The sequence below is a fragment of the Pagrus pagrus genome (assembly GCF_965226575.1).
Source record: "Pagrus pagrus genome assembly, chromosome: 15".
Classification (NCBI taxonomy): Eukaryota; Metazoa; Chordata; class Actinopteri; order Spariformes; family Sparidae; genus Pagrus; species Pagrus pagrus.
In genome coordinates, this window is record NC_140199.1 from 20,258,305 (window position 1) to 20,278,649 (window position 20,345).

At 41.9% G+C, this 20,345-nt stretch overlaps 1 protein-coding gene across 22 annotated transcripts in view; it reads right to left on the reverse strand.

The window, feature by feature from the left end:
* The window catches only part of LOC311271084 (neurexin-1a), a 273,006-nt gene that overhangs the window by 8,327 nt on the left and 244,334 nt on the right, over positions 1 to 20,345 (reverse strand). For 16 of the 22 annotated variants that reach the window (XM_084376495.1, XM_084376510.1, XM_084376493.1 and 13 more), the window contains one exon: positions 6,505 to 6,592. In XM_084376495.1, coding sequence (XP_084232621.1) covers positions 6,505 to 6,592 — 88 coding nt within the window. The remainder of the gene's footprint in view (positions 1 to 6,504; positions 6,593 to 20,345) is intronic. The other 6 variants (XM_084376499.1, XM_084376496.1, XM_084376494.1 and 3 more) reach the window with 1 other exon arrangement.

Genomic DNA, 20,345 nt, shown 5'->3' on the forward strand with positions numbered 1-20,345 from the left:
GTAGAGCACACATGGACAATGGTTTTCCGTAAATGGGTGCACTATGGCACAGTTGGGTTTATAGCAGACAAAAATAAGCCCAAGAATGAAGTTATTGTTAGTAAGAAGGTAATGAAAGGAGATTTTATGTGAAAGCTGGCTCTCTGCAACCTGCAAACATCAGCAGTGCATCATGCTTCATTGAGAGCTCGAGGAGGTGTCGCTGTGGGATGCCTTCAGAGCGACCCAGGCTTAGTTGGCATGCTCACTGACACATTGCTGTTATTCAGCCAGATTAATGTTATACCATCTTCTTACTTCACATATCCAGCCATAATCACAAGCTGTCAGAGCCGTCATATAGTTGGGGATCAGTGTGCAGACAGGTCACTGTATCAACTGCAGCAGAGCCAAAACACTTATTAAATCCCTCTTCCCTCTTTAATTATCAGCATGTCCTCGAGAAGTGATTCAAGCCATCCTGTACTTGTGACATGCTGGCAGGATGCCTGATGACAGCGTGCATGTGTGAGTCTGAAGTGGCTCCGCTCCTGCTGATGGTGGACGATGAACAGAGAGCTCAGCGACCATGAAATGAGGTCGAACTGAGAATTATTGAAAGGTGTTTGATTTAGCCCAATAACAAGTCTGGGGGCAGTTCAAGCCTTCGCCCAGAGGGGTTCCTCGAGAAGAGGCGAGAGGAAACAGGAGGTCTGAACAGCACAAGTCTGGAGTTCATTTCCTGATTTGCATCCGAAAGAGTCAGGCGACATGTCCTCAGGGTCCATATTTGTGACATACATAGTTGTCCGACAGCCACACATAAGCTCCCCATTGCATTGAGAAGATTGCGCAAAAGCTAAATGATCTTCTGCTGCAAGTAGATGATCAGATCTAATCTGGAGACTCACACTGTTACTGAAACATTTAGACACAAACTGTTCTGCGAATTGAGACTACAAAGTGTGAAGGCACTCTTCTTGTTAGTTTTCCAGTTATCTCTTCATGTGTAATGAAAATAAAAAAAAAATCAAAAATCAAACAAATGGGTGAAAGAAATAGTGATCACTGATGTTTTCGATGCTCATTGTACAAGAAATGTAACTGGTTTTAGGCCGTTTATGGCCGTTATATAATAAATATTCTACTTTCTGTCTGCACTGATCAGACGTCTTTTATACTTTTGCTAGATGGAGAAGTCAATAAAGCAAAATAAGGCATTTTAGGAAGCATTCTGCTGATTGGTCATCTGTGAATTGCTGGGTTATATTTCCAGGCCCAGACTTACTTATATTATTACCATAACTGACCTCTGGCTGAGATTCTTTTCTTTTCTCGGGAATGCAAAGTCTTTCATGCCCTACTTAAACTCATAAACAGACACATTGTGTTAGCATCAATGTCAGCACACCCAGGAGATGTGCGGTAGAAAAATAAAAATAATTGAAAAATATAAATATGGTGGGATCAGTAAAGAGAAAGACTGACAGTGGGTGTGAAATCCTGTTTTCTCTCAGAACACACTTCATTTAAAATAGAATGTAGAGAGAAGACTTGGACGCCATAATCCTCGCTGAAAGAGCGCAGGAAAAACAAAAATGGCAAAATTCCATAAGACTTGTCTGCGTAAATTGACAAAGTATGCAATAATAACAGCCATGTGTTTCGCTAAAGAGCGTGCACTACACTTGAAGGTCATTAGTGTCGTTTGATGAGCATGAGCTCTGATCACATTCAGCGGGCATCCGGTCTTCAAAAGGGTTTTTCATTTGTTAAACCGTCTCCGCGAGCAGCAGCCTGTTGGCATGCAAGGTGCACGTCAGTGTGTTCAGCAAAGGAAGGGATGAACACACACAGAGTTCCAGCTGGGTATGATTGAATAACCTATTAAATGTGGGCAGTGACCTCTTAAGCCAGCACTGTGCTCTTAATGTTTCATTAATCTCACAGCTACTTTTAAAACAATAATTTACTCTAATTTTTTTTTCCTCCTGGCTGGGTGCATTCCAGTCATTGCCATCGGGTTAAAGAGAGTATTCATTTGCCACTTGATTTATTGGTTTACTCTATGTATTGTTTCTCCACCCATAAATTAAATCTATTAAAACAAATGTCAAACACATTAGTAGCTGCTAATGTCACTGCAGAATGCTTGAGGATAGAAAAAGATGAGGTAGCGCAGAGAGAGGAGGAAACTCGATATGATTAACCTTAACCTGCCTATGGGCTATCTACAGTGAAGGGCTACTGGAGCCGAGAATAAAAGCACTGAGGGATTATTTGTGAAATGTAGAAAAGTGCATATGCAGAAGATCTCACTGAGGCTGCTGCTGTGTACTTGCATTTGACAAGGAGCCCATTTTGCTTGACTGCATGTAAGGATAATGATGGTGGGAAAGGTAAAGTGCAAACATTTCTAAGATAAACATCCGACTGATGTAGCCAGTGTTATATTAGGATGCATCAGTCTACTTCTGTGCACGCCGCTCAAAGAAAAATAACATCTGGGGCTGGGATCAGGCAAGTCTGACTTCAGAGCAGAAACATTGTGTAATCGGAAATCAAGAGCAAGAAAGTCTTTCTCGTGCCTTACTTCATCATTTTCTCAGCGTGATACCCAGTCGGCTGGTTCTACAGTAACAATTAAAGGAGTGTAATTTTAACGTGGAACACAATTAACAACAATAACATCAGTTACAATAAAAACTGTTCACATGTGCTCCCTTGGTCACCACGCTGCCCATTTCCTTCAGTATATCAGCAGTGAATAAAACAGTATTATCTCATTTATTCAATGTGGCCGAGAGTTAGATGAAAGATTAATACCACTTTCATATCTGTATGTTACATATGAAGCTACAACAAGCTGCCAGTGAGCCCAGATTAGCACAAAGAGAACTATTGCTTTTACTATTGCTTCTGTTTTTGTGCTGAACACGAAAACAAGATAAAGCGTGCTAGTAAGTGAGCGTTACAGGTGCTTATAGGTGGATTTTGTATTGGTTGGACGGAGCAAAGCTAGCTGTTTCCCCATTTCCGCTCTTTGCGCTAACAATAGCTAACTGGCTGCTCTTGATTGCTTCAAACAGACACTAGAAAGGCCTGAATCTTCTCAAGTAACTCTCGAAAAGAAAGCGATGAAGTGTATTTCTCAAAATGTGGAACTGTTCTTAAAACAGAATATTAATATGCTTTATATTCAAATGGATTTCTTACAATACAGTAGGCTATCGCAGGCTAATACACTTGGAGCCAAGGTGGACTGACAGTATTACTGTGCGACGAAAAGAACAAGACATATGACAATAAACCCATTACATAATTAAAATTAACATTATATATTTGCTGTTCATCTTTTTTGGTGCCTAGAATATGACTAGTTTGAACAAATATAGACAAGTAGCAGAAAAAAGCACGAACGCTTAGGAGAAAAAAACAAACAACAAACAAATGATGAACAAAGGCAGGATGCAGGATGTAACCTTGGATATGGGTCGCCGTGCAGCAGCTGCCCTCCATCAACGGCCTGCATGACGCCAGTGAAATGAAGCAGGTAGGCGAGAGACATCAGTTCCATCTGACCCCATGCAGCTCGCCAACAACCTGTTCCATTAACTCTCACCGTAATAACTGAGGTTGGTGCTTGACAATCAGCACAAGCCGCCATCTCAATAGGCTATTTTCACGCAACCGTAGCCCACATCTAAATCTTTTCTAGATGATTGGCCATCACTTCATCATGGCCTTTGGAGGAACGATTTCATTTTTCTGGGGAAATGCACGACTCTTTTGAGCTAAATCTCAGCATTTATGCAATATTTCTGTGAGGTGAGATCAGATGGAGGCACTTGGCGCACTTTATTTTGCTGAGCAATTTTTCCAATAGGCATCACACAGATAGACGCATTAATGTGTGCCTGTAATCGTAGTCGCAGTCATATGCAGCTGTCAGAGCCCTGCTGCTGAGTATATGCACACTCCCCGAACCAGCCTCCTATTACAGATCAGATGTGTTGCAGCATCATGGGCCTGTGTATTCCTCAGTGGTTTTCTGGACCAGGGGGCTGGGGGGCTGGGGTGGGGGGATTCAATTTGCTGCAGTATGATCTAATCTGAGTCCTGCCGGGTGATAAGCTCTGCTGGTACAGCTGGCTTTTCCATGGTTTCCGGAGGTAAGAGAAATAAAGCATGGCAATAAGTAAGTTTAGCCGATTGATGTCACTCAACGGCTGATAGGGATTGTTGTGGGACGAGACTCCAGTGATACACAGGATGATCTAGAGCTGACCTTGGGCCACAGACAGCTCAGATGATAGTCTGTTTCAAAGCCCACCTCATGGGATCACTTATGCACCAACATTATCCTACTGCATACATGTGTTGTGAGGCCTGAGCGCTACTTTGAGAGGAAGATATCATACGCATTGTCTGTCTGCCCTCTGCTTTTGAGTTGAACAGACTGTCAAGGTGTTGCTGGAGACATGATATATTGTTGGTGTCATTAAAGGGAGTCGACTGAACAGTAATATGAGAAAGTAGTCCTTTATCAGCGACAGTGGATCCAGTTCTTTATCCACAGCAAACAGTGTCTGAGATGCGGCGAGTGCTTGGCAGAGCGTGTGAATCGTTCTGAATGTAGATATTAATCAGGATACGGTGTTAGACAGCTGCCACCCTGGGAGCCCGCAGCTCTGGTGTCAAATCCCCTTCAGTGATCACAGAAGGAGAGGGATACTCTGCTCTGGGAGTGTGCGTCCCTGAGCATCACACAGTTCGCGACTGATGTTTTGGCAGATGCCCTTGTCAAAAAATATCATAATGCAAGCTGCTGGTGTGAATCAGTATGCAGAACGATCTCCTGTGTATGGTATTTGACAGAGGTAGCAGACGAACATTATAAGTACCTATTGTGATGCTGCCCAATGGGAATATCAGTCTAATGTGCAGTACGAGTCTTATAAGAAGAGAGTAACTGTGGGAAGGGCTAATCGTGGCAGTGGAAGACCAGAGGAACAGGAAGAGAGGCAGACTAGAAAGTTGATAGTCTTGGCTGTGGGGCAGACATTAATTTAGTGGAGGTTTTATGACCACATACTGATCGATAGCACATCTAGATGGAGTGGGGGGCCTTGGGTCTGGACTTAATTGTTCTCTGTGCTTCTCATCACTTCGGATTGCATTTGAAAATCCTTCCATTCATAGGCGGGAGCGAAGGGTTAGACTTAATTGCCTTCCATGTGTGGCAAGTTAAGAGATTAAAAGTTTGGCGGGGACGCAGGGAACCAACACATTTACAATCCCAATTTGTCAAAGTACTGCTGATAAAAACTGAGGTGCTTTCAAACACTGCGGAGAAAAAACTGATTGTTTTTGTTTTAAATTTATCAAGGGCTCTCGAACACACAGTTACAACTATAACGTGTTTATCTGTTTTACAAAGGACACCTGATATTTGCAGATGAATAGTACATGAGTTACAACAGGATGAACTCCTGCCGCTCGCTGTAGAATTTAATTAACAACAGTGGGGACCCTCTACACACAGAAAAAGTTTGTTAAAAAAAAAATCAGCTTTCACACGGTCCTTTGTGGGTTTACCCTCCTTGATTTCATGTGTTGGAGTCGTGTGGGTCTGATAATTACAACTGTGCGTCGTTCTGTATTTTGGAGAACTTCCCTGTTAGCAAATGCCACGAGCTGATGAAGACGATAAAGGTGCAAAATTAAAACACAGTCATAACAGCTGTTCAGCTAACACATACGAAACATCTGAAGCAGTGTGGAGTTTTAGCAAAGCATTGCAATTCTCAGAGACAGATGAAAAAAATACTGGTGTTAGAGGAGTTAAATCTTGATGGATGGAAGCCAAAGAACAACAGTTCTCAAGTTTTTCGATCCACGAAAAGTGCAATATGCAAGAATTGACCACCTTTTGAACTTATACTCCAAATAAACAGGGGCAGTGTATCATCACCAGAGTAGCAAACTGCTACCAAGTGTATTATGTCTATGACTGTAGCTACAGTAAGCTGGCTAAGTTAGCCATGCAGCTAGCTGGAGCTACTGTTGATGAAAACTTAGCCTAGCTGACCTTAAATCAGATTGTCCTTTTAGCCTGAGGCTATCCGGATACTGCTAGTTCCCTAAACTGCTTACATTTAAAAGACCATGAACACTAAGGTCATAAATGAATGTAAATAAAAAGTTATAGCCTTTTATAAGTTTGACTGCATTTATATTTTATCTTCCTGTACCAGTAAAACCACACTCTGTGGCAGAATGGAAGCTTCCCAGACAGACCTAATGGACAGTCGCCAGCTTGCTTTATCACGCAGTCGGCGGTAGCAACTGCAGCCTGCAAGAGCAACTCTGCCTGTGAGAAGTGTTCAAGCTCTAACTAAAACTCCAATCTGCTCATTTAAACAGTGTGTGTGAGCCTAGAGTGTCTTGGTGGGGGTGGACTATGACACACAGAGACACACTGACACACCCAGAGAGAAGTAGAATAAAAAAGAGATGACTAACCTAACCCACCTGAGCTCGGCTCACAGGGATCAATGTCCTCGTCGTCGCTCGGACACTCGGCTGATGCCACCAGCAGGTCGTCTGTTGTCTGGAAAGAGAGAGGCACACAGTAGAGTGGTGAGTGCCTGAAATACTTAGCTGCATCAATGGGGTAAGATGGCTCTGGCTCAGAACTACCAACAGTGGTGTTTCCAGGGGGTTAGGTTAAGGAGAGCAGGACAGATGAGACTTGAATCCAGACAGCTACACTGCAGGATTTATCTGTCAACACGGTCGCACGCTGCCTGGCACAGTAGCAGCTGCTGCACTGCTTTCCAGGCACCACTAACCTTACCGAAATGAGATCTGATTATTGAGGAGCTGTAGAGGCTGAAGTTCACGGCACAATCGTCAACAATGCTCAATTTGTGCTTCAATGTGTGGCTTTGCATAGCCCTTTAAAGGATCGTTAAGAGCCATCACCAAACACCTCTGACATTTAGAGGACAACCGACCATGAAAGCTTAAAAAAAAAAAACAGATTGGAAAAGAAAGGGCAGAGCAGCGGAGGTTTAAATCAATATGTTTTCTTATTTCTTTCAATGTGATTCAGTGTCTCTTTTACAAAATACAGTACGCATCCAGGATAACCCAAAACCACGCCATATATATAGAGAGGTGCTTCGTTATTCTGCTGCCACATCTACTCGAATACCAAATCCATTCCAGACTGTTTTTCAATGCACTTCCTCACCTGCCAAACACGATACATTTTACCCTCTTGGAAATAGGAAAGGGCAAACAAAAGAGCAGAAAAAAAGTACACTGTAAAACATTATACTGCAATGTTCTTTTATAGCCTTGCTCCAGGCCATTTGATCAGCTCTGCGTTAAAGGTCATTTCATTTAAGCATGGCGGCCTCTTCAGATTTTTCGGTTTCGGAGCGCTGCTAAGCAGAATAACCTTCTGCTATATATTTAGCCTTGCACCTCTACTTATCCTTTTTGTGATAATATTTCCCGATCTTCAAGTGCATGCTTAACGATATATATTGTACAGAATTTTTCATACTCGTGTGTGTGTGTGTGTGTGTGTGTGTGACAGTCACAAAATGTAATAAAGAAAAAGGGGTAAGAAATGCATTAGGTCTCAAAAATGAAGATGGACCTGCTGTTTTATTCAATTTGCTCTATTATTTCTCTGATGTTTGACGGTGCATCACAATATATCTCCAAGTTGGATTAGTATTGACTCATCTTAAGGAAATTAAAGGTGATGTCATTTTGCTTAACATCCATTTGGCTGCATATAATGTGATTTTATTGTGACTGTAACATCATTTTGACATTCTGAACACGGACCAACATCATCTTTACATAATAGACCTGGAAATGATAGATCAAAGCCATTAAGGGAGTTGTGGTGGAGGGCTGTTTTTGGTACATCTGTGCCGGGTGAGGCCCGGGGAAGCCGTCCAAATGTAAATTTAATTTGCTGTGCATGAGGCTGATATACAGTGTCGGCCATCCAGATGGCAAAACCGCCGGATCCTGGAGTGCCACATCCATCACTTCAGCCTTGTGATTTGTTTTTCCTGGCGGGAGATCTTGACACTCTGCACTCACTGGCAGAGGTGCGGGAATCAAGGAATCAATACTCCCTCTCTCTTCTTCCCACCTTTCCACTCTCTTTCTCTCTCTCTCTACCTCGCACATCCCTCTTCTCCCCTCCCTCTCCTTTCAACTCTGTCCTCCAGATTTATTTGCAAGCTGAGAAGAGGAAGCAATGTGATGTGGGTGTAGTAGATGTAGGTTAACTCCCCGTAGAATAACCTGAGTGGAGGTGTACGCCCGTTCATATTTATATGTTTCTGTCTCAACATGTGGGTCAGAGAGCTGCAGCCTGAGGCCTTACACTCCATCACCACAGTGAAATCCAATTAATGAATATGGATATTTGTTTATCTCTTTACAAGAGAATCTTTGATTTTATAATTAAAGGTTCAGACATCCAGCTCAGATTTTTAATAAAATGAATGTACAATTTAGAGCTATGATTCATCTAATTTTTGCTTTGCTTGTATAGACGGGAAATATATATATTGTGTTCTGCGTTATGAAATTATTTCATTCAGTCTGACCTTTAAAAATCTACACGATATGGGCAGACGTTCATGTTTTATTCATAGGGAACTAACTTAATGTAATAAATATAAAGCTGCTAATAACTGAAAATAACTAGGCTATTTATCACATCTAAGAAAAAAAATCAATAAATATGCTCATGCACAGGCCTGTAACTACAATTACCTCTGCCAAAGAGGCTCTGTTTTCACCTGTGTCCGTTTGTTGGTTGGCTGTTTGGTTGGTTTGGCAGCAGTATTACACAAAAACTACTTAATGGATTTCCATGAAACCTGGATGGAGGATGGGTACCAGCCCAGAATAGGCCCATTAACTTTTGGCGTGGATCTGGAGAGAACCAGAGACAGATTCAGGAAATTTTTCCAACTTTCTTTAACATTGTGTCTGGATCTAGCCAACATGATGTATAATCTTAGGGAGAAATCTCTGATACCACTCTCATGTCTGTGCAGTAAGTGTAACTGCAAAACTAGCAGCCGGTTAGCTTAGCTGAGCATAAAGACTGGTAAGACAGGTAACTGCCAGCCTGGCTCTGTTCAAAAGGATATTTGTTTATCTCTTCACATGAGAATCTTTGATTTCATAATTAAAGGTGCACACATCATATCCAGCTGTTTATGAGACAAATATATGATTGATTATAATATAATCAGGAGCAAACAAAATTATCTTTACACATAGATTGAGACAGGAACGATGATATATACTTTCATAATGCTATAATATGTCATACTCATTTCCCCCCAAGGACAAAGGCTGTGTATAGATCTGTGTAACCATGGTGCAGTTGTGCCTGTAAGCCACCTCCACGTCCAATCTTTCTCTGATCTTATCAAAATATCAACCCTCTGCTATACTTTTTAAATGAATCTTGTGTGGATGTAAGCCTCTGAATCAACACCAAAATGAATTCACATGTTACCGAGCATCAGTCTGCCAGCCGGGATTAGTGTGTAGGTCAACATTTTGATGTGGTCACGACCTGGTTGAAATCCAATAACATTACCAATTCATGGTGTCCCCCTCCAACGCTTGGCTTCTTTTTCACCCGTGACAATTCAATGTGGGCTATGTGAAGGGCTTACCATGCAATTTAGCCACTGTGATGAAAAGTGACAGGTAGCCGGGCTGGGATATCTGAAAAGGACACTGAAACCTTAGGAGAGATCTTTTCTAAAGTGGCATTCACAAGATATGCATGCAATGATTTGGAGGCAAAAATAAAAACAAGGTTTCTTGATCTAAACGGCATCTTTTTCGAAAGTTTTCCGACAATACAGTATGTTTTGAGGAAGGGTTCGTTAGCCCGGCAGAGTCAGGTTTACTGATGCAAAGAGCATCATGCCCACAGGGAAGATGCTCCAATAGATAAGCGTATAAACAAGATGTACCTATAGTTCATTTTATGAAGGTACTTCAAAAATGCTAACAGCAAAAGCTCGGGGCTTGCAAAGCATCATTAATCTAGCGGTAAAGTGCTGAAGCCATGGTGAACCTACAGCACAGCTCATTTATCTGCTTCTGCTCAGAGCAGCAGAGAGCACACTCCTATGAGATGTACTAAGAAAACCTGGGGAGACAGTTGGGAGTGTGGAGCACACAAAAAGTGGAAGGAGAAGAGAAACTGTAGAGAGAAACCTGCTTTTAGTGTTCATACAAAATGTATGAAAATGTTCATAGTTTCTGAGCACGGTGTCATTTCAAATACTTTTGGTTTGAGAGCAGTTTCATATGAAACGACACAAAGAAAAGAAACTCTTAGCAGACCTTATAGAGAAGTAAAGCTATCGACTGACCTTGGCTCGTGCACTGATTGAACCATCAAAGGGGATGTGGACCAGGAAATTCCAACCTGACTCAGCCAAAGGCGCCCTGGTGCTTTCTTTAGTACTGTCACGCTGCCTTTCGATCTCTGAGGATTGATAATGGTCCTCCTTAATGAGATGTCCAGGCCGAGCCGCGGTCTGCATGTGCTTTGCTAAAGCTTAGTCAGCAGTCTCATTCTGCTGGACACCAGGTTATCTACAACCCTAAAAACACTTATCTGTTCCCCGCTAATGCTCAACTACACAGCGCCCAATGCCACTCTCTAACACGTACCTGCTGTATGGAGGAGTTGGCTTCACTATAATGCACTACATTAGTACACTTCTGCCCTAAATGCATGTTTTCCCCTCCTAATCCCGGGCTGGGAGAGAGAGGGGAGGGCTGCTCTCCAGAGAGGATGCTGTGTGCTGCTGCCCGGGCGCTCGAGAGCAAGAGACACCTTCTCTGTGATAACCTGTCGGCATGTCTCTATGGAGAGCTGGGGGGTTTCACATTGTTTTCTCTCTGGTCTAATTTGATGAATGCTCTCTGGCACACAACATGTCTCTTTGGAGACAAGCTGAAAGTCAGGAGGACACTGAAGGCATCTGAAGGGTTTATCCGAAGCATGCCTCTGCTGTCCTGGTAATGTATTCCACTGAGGATGCTTGCTGTTTTCTTTTGCCTTTCTGCTTCTCTGTCTTTTTTTCCCCATAGTAAGCCCTGTTTTTGTCCAATATAAGCTCGCAAAGCTGTTTCTCTTGTGCCAATGCCGATCGGTGACAATTATAAAATTGATATTTGTTTTACTCAGTATCCATAATCTGTTGTGTTGCTCATTAGGATGTGTTGCAAATCCCAACACTTTTTTCAGAATGCCAAAAAATGCAGCGCTATTATCAGCCAGTCAATTCTGAGGTGATTGAAAAATCAAAGAGAAAATAGCTTTGCTATGTACAATCATCAGACACAGAAAGCTCTCCCTACGTAAACCTGGCAGATTTTTCCTCATAACTTGTCCTGGTCTTTGTCTGACTACGCCTGCGCCATCATGTCTACGACCCATATACTCACACCGCACACAATCCATGAGATGTTAGTGTCCTACTGAATAACTGTTCCCCACAGGCTGTCACTATTTTCAGACCAGACCACACGAGGAAGAAACCACTGATACCAGATGTGGACTGTGCTAAAGTCTCTCCAGCACTTAGTACTAAAGCTGTCGTCTGAAAAATGTAAAGCCACACTAATTATTTTATTTTTCACATGGCCAATGTTATCTATTATATCGTCTTGATTAGGGCTGCAACTAATGACTATTTTCATTGATTATTTTATTAAATAAACAATCAGTTAGTTAGTTAGTTTTAGTTTGTTCTATAAAACATCTGAAAATATAAAAGGATGTCATGAGACGACCTGGAAATATAAATGTTTAAGAAGCTGGAATCTGAGAATTTTCACTTTATTTCTTAAAAAATGACTGATTAATGGATTATCTAAATAGTTGGTGACTAATTTAAAGGTGCATGATGTAGTTTGGGGAAGAAATTTTAATGAGAAGAGAGAGATCTTGATTGACTGAATTTTATGCTTAAACAAACAAAATAAACAAGCTGTCTTTGTTTTCATGACTGAATAAACTGAATAAACAAACTGACCTTAAAGGACAATACAGTTTCATACTGTTTTACTTTGTTTATATGTGGCGGACCCTGCCACTGTTCTAGCTTCAAACAGTGTTCTGGGACCTTATTTTCCTCTGAGAACAGGTTGTTTATTCAGTTATGGAAAAAAACACATATTTCTGAGTTTGTATGATTACCTCATTAGTAAATTAAAATTCTGAGTTTGAATTTCTTCTCCAGAACTACATAGTGCCCCTTTAACAGTTGAGAACTAATTGATTGATTGTTGCAGCTCTAGTCTTTAATGACCATCCTTTATTCAAATCCCACCTTGTATTCCCACAGAGCAGGTTTGAGTATCTTAATCAAAAGTAAATAATAAGCCCATGGTTATTATATGTGATAGCACTAAGAGAATTCCTCCACTAATCAAAACAGTATTAGAGAGCTTGCTCTTTAAAAATCAAGATTTCATCTGTAACCAGTGATGTTAAATTAATAGAGAATATACAATACTTATCGGTGAAAGTAGCCTTTATAACCTAAACGAGGTCAAAACAAACATATGGGGTATAACATACAATAATCAACCAGAGCAGAGTCAAAAAAATCCCTTACTGCCACAAGGATGTTCCTACTGTTCTCCGTATTGTCCTCATGTTTCTTTTATTCCTATTATCTCCTGATAATCCTGGATGAATCAAAGGTTCACTCAGGACTCCATTCTAAGCCAATACTTTGGCTAAAAATGGGTTATTGTTATGTCTGTAATTGGCACCAGCCCTTGAAGCCAAAGCTGCGACTGCCCCTAAAAGCAGAGGAATCAGTATTCTGTATGTGTCCCCGCTCAGACCGTGTGCCATTATTTCTCATGCTGCCACTGATTTACACTGATAGTGGCCTGCTAGTGTCCACATCTGACCAGAGTTGTGGTCTTGCACAGACTAATTGGGAGGAGTTTGTTGTCCGAAGCTTCACTCTTGCAGCAACACATCATTAATGTGCCAGTGAGAGAGCGAGATAGAGGCAGAGAGGCAGGCGGTGGGTCAGCGGATGGAAGCGGCTCATGGTAAGACACGGGATGAATTTATCCATGACAGCTATCACACTGCAGCAGCAGCAGCTCTTATCAGAACGCCTGATGACATCCAAGTATATAACTTAGCACCCTGGAACTAGGTCGATGTTGATGAATAATTTAGTCCCAGATGCTCAATAGATTCCAACTGAATAATGAAGGCGTGTGGGCCTCTAAGACTGTGAGTTCAGCTCAGTGTATTGCCTGGCCTTCGCCCACACTCTTCCTACTGCTGGTCTGCCAAGCTGTCAACATCGTGGACGCACACAGAGACAGACTTCAGCAAGACTGCAAGACAATGGAATGGCACTATCGGTATCACAGCTCAACGGTGCAACTAACCGGTGGTTTTAAATGTATATACGTAACGTGCTTATCATGTTCAAAACATCTTGATTCTCCAGGCTTTTTAACAATTAAAGAAAAGCTCTGGCGCGAGGCGTCATGGTGACACGACAGACTGCCACTGCAACTCAGTCGAGTCTGTCTGAGAGGAGAGTGATGAACAATAGGGAACAACCAGCGGGGTAAAAATGGAGATATTCTCGACTGTGTCCTCGCTGAAGAGGATTTACATCACATTCTGCAGTTCTCAGCAAATGGATCAACAAAGATCCAAAACAGACAGGGCCACAAAACATCAGCCAATAAACAAACCAAAAATATATGCAAAAGACCAACATACAAGACCAGGTGCTTTGTTTTTTTCCCCAGGACTGTTGAGATGCTGCTGAGAGGTTGTTGAAAGTGACAAAAAGAGCGTTCTGTTGCCATGATCTGTAATACTGCACTACATATGTTCATACAAAACATACTGTAGCTCTGTCATAATAGCAGAGTCATGCATCAATAAATGTATGTCTGCAAAAGAAACACGAGTCATCGAAACATCGCCCAGTTTGACCTTTTTGACAATAACTACAAAGGTACAGAACACTTTGGGAATATAAAAAGCTCAGTGGTCTTTTCAAGGAAATAAAACTGTACTGCATCCCCATTATTTTATGATAAACGACACCGTTCTCACAACAACAATCCTGACTTTTCTGACTTCAGCAACATCAATTTAAGAACACAAAAACATGAGGTCGCATAACAATTTTAACTGTTCAAAGCTAATTACCTGAGGCATCATTTTCTGCATTGTTTTACTCTGAATATAAGGAGGCCACTGAGTGCATCCTGAAGGTAGTGTGATTCTTCACAGCACCCGAGAATTCATGCAAAAAAGATGCTGTCATTTCTCAAAGGAAATTAACACTGAATAATTGGTGCTTCTTTCTGTTTTGACTGCTTGTGTTTGCCGTAACGTTAGACCAGCCACAGCGGACAGCTGTTTTCACTTGCTAAGTTATGAGACACCGTCCCTTTTGGGAGAAAGGCTTTGCTTTATTTAAAACGAAGCAGCTGTTGCTGCAACTGGACCTCAGGCAGAGTATCAGTGTGTCGTTAAAAAAAGAATGGTCGGAGGCTCTCCATCTCCTCCCCTGGTACACACGTGTTCCTGTCTCGCCATACATCTTCCTCGAGGCTTAAGTCACTGCACCCCAGACGGCCGAACAAGGTGCTGGGAGGCAGCCTGACACACCTTCACCACGGTGCGCAGTGGGTGTAACATACACACGAGCATGATGAACATTCCCAAGCCGACTGGTTATTTGCATTACAACAAGAACCATAAATTTACTTCATAAACAGAACTTAAATGTACAAATGACAGAAAATACTTAACGTTTGGTTATTCCTCCTGCACGTTGATTGTTGTTCAAGTGTATGTCTGCAGAGGATTTAATCACCTCTGAGGTGTAGTGAAGGTCAGGGCTGCACAGTTAATTGAAATATTATCGAAACTGCAACATGGCCGAGTGCAATATCCATATTGGAGAAGCAGTGGTTTTTTTTAAGGTATAATGCGTGAACAGGATTATGTAAGGGATAATGCCCAACTAGTGGCCTCCACATTGTCCATTCATTCCTGATAATGGACAGCTTGAAGGCCACTCTCCTGCTCATACCATGATTACTTGCTGAAGAAAAAAACACGACCATTATTATTTTTTTATTTTCATGCGTTGTGCAATCAAAATACAACATTTTTCACAGGCCATTACTCAGTTTCCCTAACCACTTGAACAAATATTACAATCCCCATTGTGCAATGGAGACGTTGTGCAATACTCCAGTGAACAGGAAGAACCTGAAGAAATCTCCAGATGCAAGAAAACATTTTTGTTCGGAACAGACCCCAACAAATGTCATCATCATTATTTTAATAGTTTCTAATGTTTTAAGTTAACATTCCCACTCATTGTGATTGATATCACAACCTGTCAAAAATGAATCACATTATGTTTTATTTTTACCATATGCTACAATACTATGGTTGTTGGTATGGTAACAATACTCATTTTTCACTGTGGAAGGAGAGTCAGGGACATGAAAATAGTAAAAACTGCAGCTGTAGTGTCTCTGAATAAAAACAATAAGACTTAGGAAAGAGTGAGCAGTGACAGGTCAATTGCTAGCTTGGTGCACAAGCCCAGAAATGAAAGGCCGCAATTGAGAGCGTGATACAAAGGAACAGGTGGAGGCTAATGTAGGAGGGTAAAGGTGGACTTGTACAAGAAGATGTGGATATGAGGTAAATACAGCGCTGCTGGGGAAATGTGCACATGCCTATGCCCTCGTTAAACACGCTCTCTCTCGGGGACCCGAGAACACTGCTGTGTTAGGACTCCTTTTAATGTGGCTGCTTCAAGGCACTGCTGCGCTGCTTTGTAGATGTTCCTCAAGTGCCCCTCAGGACGCCGTTCGACTTATTTTCCAGGAGCAGTAATCGGCGTGGCCTTAATGCAGATTCAACATTTAGCATGGAGTATGATATGGCTCAGGCACCAAGTTAAAGGAAAGTTGTCTGACTGGCTGCGTGGGAGGAGACATAAAGTCCACTTCCCAGTCAGCACCTGCGTCAAACTATCACCATGTCAGTCAGTGACTCATAGTGATCCATGTGCGACTGGTGCCTAATTCGGCCTCGGCTCAAGACATTCTGTGTGGCGGATGACACACAGTTGATGTTTTGATTTCTGATCAAGCGCGGTGCTTATTATTTATTACTGGGGACGTATAAATAATGTGCACACAATATGGACGAGTGCCTGCAGTCACCTCACAGTGCAGAAAGAGTACACGTCGAGCTGCTGCCATGTAGAATACAGCTTCTAGCAGATAACACCGGAGAGAGCTGGATGCCTTCTGTTAGCTACATGCTCTAAATGATAAAATCTTAATATGAAATTCATAACACTATCTGCCTCCATCTACCTCCTACGCTCCCCCTTCTTGTTCTCTCATTTCTTCTCTCCCTTGCCTATGCATAAACACTGCTCCATAGAAGTATATTACATGGTCGACTTTGTCCCTCCCCTTTATCCTTGCTTTCACACTTCTCAGATAAATGAAATCTGTTGGCATTGAGGCATTTTCCCCTCTGGATGCCCTGATATTTTCGTTATCTGAAATCGAATCTGGAGCTCTGTGCGCGTCTGCAGCTAGCCCTGGTAGTAATCTGGCCTGAGAGCAGGGAACTGCCCAGGAGGAATATCATACACTAAGGATAAGCTGTGCAGTGAGGGAGGAATGACAATTACCGGAGAATGGCTTGTAATCATGCCGCTTTCTATCTAAATGCTAACATACAAACACTTGTCATTTTGTGAAAATGGCTCTGCTCAATCCAAAGTGACTATTCTTCATTTGCACTTTCCCTCGAAATCTAAAAATAGACGACAAATCTAAGCATGGGGCTGTGTGTGTTTTGAGAAAGACAGCGAGAGAGAGAAAGAGCAGGGGCGGGAGAGATATGCAGCACGGCCACAAATCGCTGTCTTCCTGACTTTACCTGCGTCTTGACATGCAGTCCCAGTCCCTCATCAGGTGACAGGAACAAATTTGTCATCCTAATATAGATGCCATCACTGCTGAGATGAATGTACCCGGCCTAATTCCCATGTGTAACGTTTGCAAAAACATGACATGAGGAGAGAGGAAGAGCAGCTTTGCCCTACACCAGCAGACCAGGTCGCCTGTAGCTCCCACAGAGCGTCAGCATAATCAGATTCCTGTCCTCCAGGTCTGGATGTGTCATTCACAAAGGTCCGAGTGCGCCCGCCATGGACTAACGAGCAATGCTCTCCTTCAGCGGAGAGGAATGAAAGATATTATAAAAAAAAATCTGGGTTGAAATGATGCAGAGCCTAAATTGTGCACCATTTATGAAGTCCCTCAAGTAAAACAGATTCTTTTATCACTAATCCGTCCTCCTGGGACATTTTTGACTGGACCGGCTTTCAATAATTTAAAGATACTGTTCTTATCTCTTTTTTTCTTTTGTCTTGACATTGAGCTTTGGACAAAAAAAAGGGTTTTACTTTGTTGCTTGAAAGTAATAAATCAATATTTTGGGATGCTACACTTGTTTTGCTTTCTTGCCACAGTTTCCACTGTAAACACACTTTGTTCTCTGTATGACTTGAATAGACCAATAAACTTGTTAGCGTTTCCCCGTTGCCACTCTTTATGCTAGGCTAAGCTACGCTACGTGGCTGCTGGCTGTAGCTTCATATTTACCGTATCAGACATGAGAGTTGAACTTCTAACTTTCAGCAAGACAGCAAATGTTTCCCAAAAATGTCAAACTATTAATCTAAATATAATTCAGATTCAGATCACAAGCATTTGTTTGCTTTATTATTGAGTTATATTATTTACCCAATGCTATTTCTCCATTACTCTGTCTGTCTCGTACATTTGCTTCATTTGCTGGCACACAGATGCCATTATTTCATTTCTGTACCTACTGGAATTTGTTTTACCTTAATTTAATCTATTTGGTAATGACATTACTTTATATTATGTTCCTTCCGACCCTAAAATGCCTTTATAGTACATGATCTGGTGCTCAACATCAGAACGGAATGGCTGCTCCCTGAACTGAAGCAGCCACATAGAGATGTGTACAGTGTGATTTTATTTAATGAAAATAACTCAAGATACAGAAAATTCGATATATAAACATTGATTTACACTCCGCCAGTCAAGGTCTTCTAGTTGTTAAGTTTTCTAATGTTCTTTTCAACCACATACAGTGCATTTTTTTTCTCTACAACTAGAGGGATAAACTATGGGTTTCTCTGAAGATAAAACATGAATATGATTTTTTGTTTTGGTGGGAACTAATATGTTACATTTTTCACAGTGCTTGTATGAAAAATAAAGAACTTTTACCTATAAGCCAGTTTTTTTGTCAGACACTTTCTTCCTGCTATTGAGGAAATTATTTTTAAAAACTGAGAGCGCTCAGCACAGCTCAGTGAGCAGTTGGCACGGAGCTCATGTTCATGAATGTCATGTATAAACCAGCTGATCGCAGAATATTGCAGGTGGGAGCAGTGTGCTGTAGGACAAATTGCATCTTATGTTCAACAGTTGGCCCAGGACTGTATTTTGTTTCTACAAATCATCACAGCAAATGCCCTGAGAGACAACAATATGGTCAATAAAACATGCTGTAAAGCTGTCAGTGTCCACTCTACGAACAATCCAACCCTTTATAAAACAACAGAGGCAACATTCACACTGCGTAGGTTTCATTCTTGTCATCCAAACAGACTTGGTGGGACAATCTGTAGTTGTCTGTAATGCTGCCAGAGAGTGTGAAACCTGCAACGATGCCGCTTTGTTGACTATCTTAATAATAGCTGTAAGTGTGATAAACTTGGCTGTGATGATTTTAACAAATAAAAAGCATTTAAAACAGAAAATATCAAGTAAGGCAGATCCAAAACATCTGCTGTCAACTACCCAAATATTCCAAAATTCATCAAATCGCACACGACAACACACACTGGAACGTGTCCGTGCCTGCCAAGGTGGACTGGATCAGTGAGTCGCATGCACTCTACGTGTACGAAACAATGTTGAAGGGCAGCTTCCATAATGGCCCCTGGTGAGGCTGAGATGATGGATATGGTCTGTCGCTGCGAGTGAACGCCGCGGGCCTGGGGCCACCGCAGGTCTACAGCGTTACCTCCTTTGCCATCTGTCAGCACTGGGTGGGCACAAACCCATGACCGGGCCTGGGGGAACACACACCAGGACCACCGACAACCACACACACCTCACTTTAGGGGCCAAGGTGGGGGAGGTCAGCGAGGCACATAGGTGGTGCACAGGAGAGCTGTCCATCTACATATCCTGCACTTCAAGCTGTTTCTGGTCTCGTAAGATGATTTTCATTGTAACACATGCGGCTGCCGGGTAAAACACTCTGTATTTTCTGTTTCTTCTGGTTAGAAGGCTTGTGACACCAGGCGCTTTCATAAGGGACAATAAATAGAATAAGACCAGAAAAATCAATAGTGCACCTGTCAGTGAAGTGCGCCTTTCGAAAGCTATCCCTCTCTCTTTTCTGAAGTTTACAGTATCTCAGTAGCATGATGGTCAATCCCATATATCTGCATTGCAGGGGAAATCTTATCCCGAAGATGTTTTCTTTCTGTGAATAATTGAAGGCACCACAACCTCACAGGGCACTGACACTCAGACTAAACACTGCAGTATGTCTCTGAGTCAGTGAGACGGTTTGGTTGATTATCCTCCGACATGACTGAACTCTTGCTGATTAATCCTTCTCCCTGTTAATGTGGTACATCGCGTGTTGCCTTCATAACCTCTCACTTCGCTGTGAATGTTTTTAATTGGTGAGCTCACAGAAGTAGAAATGAGAGGGAGAAAAAGGATGTCTGGTTTTCGTTTTTTAATAAGATCGGCGTCTAGATGAGTTCCGCTTGGTTAGCAATGTGACGAGCAATACCTATTAACACAAATATGAAAAGTAGACAAAAAACCTGTGTTTAATCATCATTGCAAATCAGTAATTTCCAATTGAGCTCTATTCAGTGCAGCAATATTAATGTCGGAAACCTGGCTCTGACTTTACTCTGTGAAGACTCAACAAAACAAAAATGTCAGTAACTCCCTCTATTTCATCGAGTACACTAATGAAATGTAGGAAATGTAAATAAAGAGAGTAAAAAGGAGATGAAGAATACTTGGATATTAGGATTTCACTTTCTTCATGACAATGTCATTCTAACAGGAAGTGGGTCCACATCTGCTGGAGACAGATGTGGAAGGGCAGA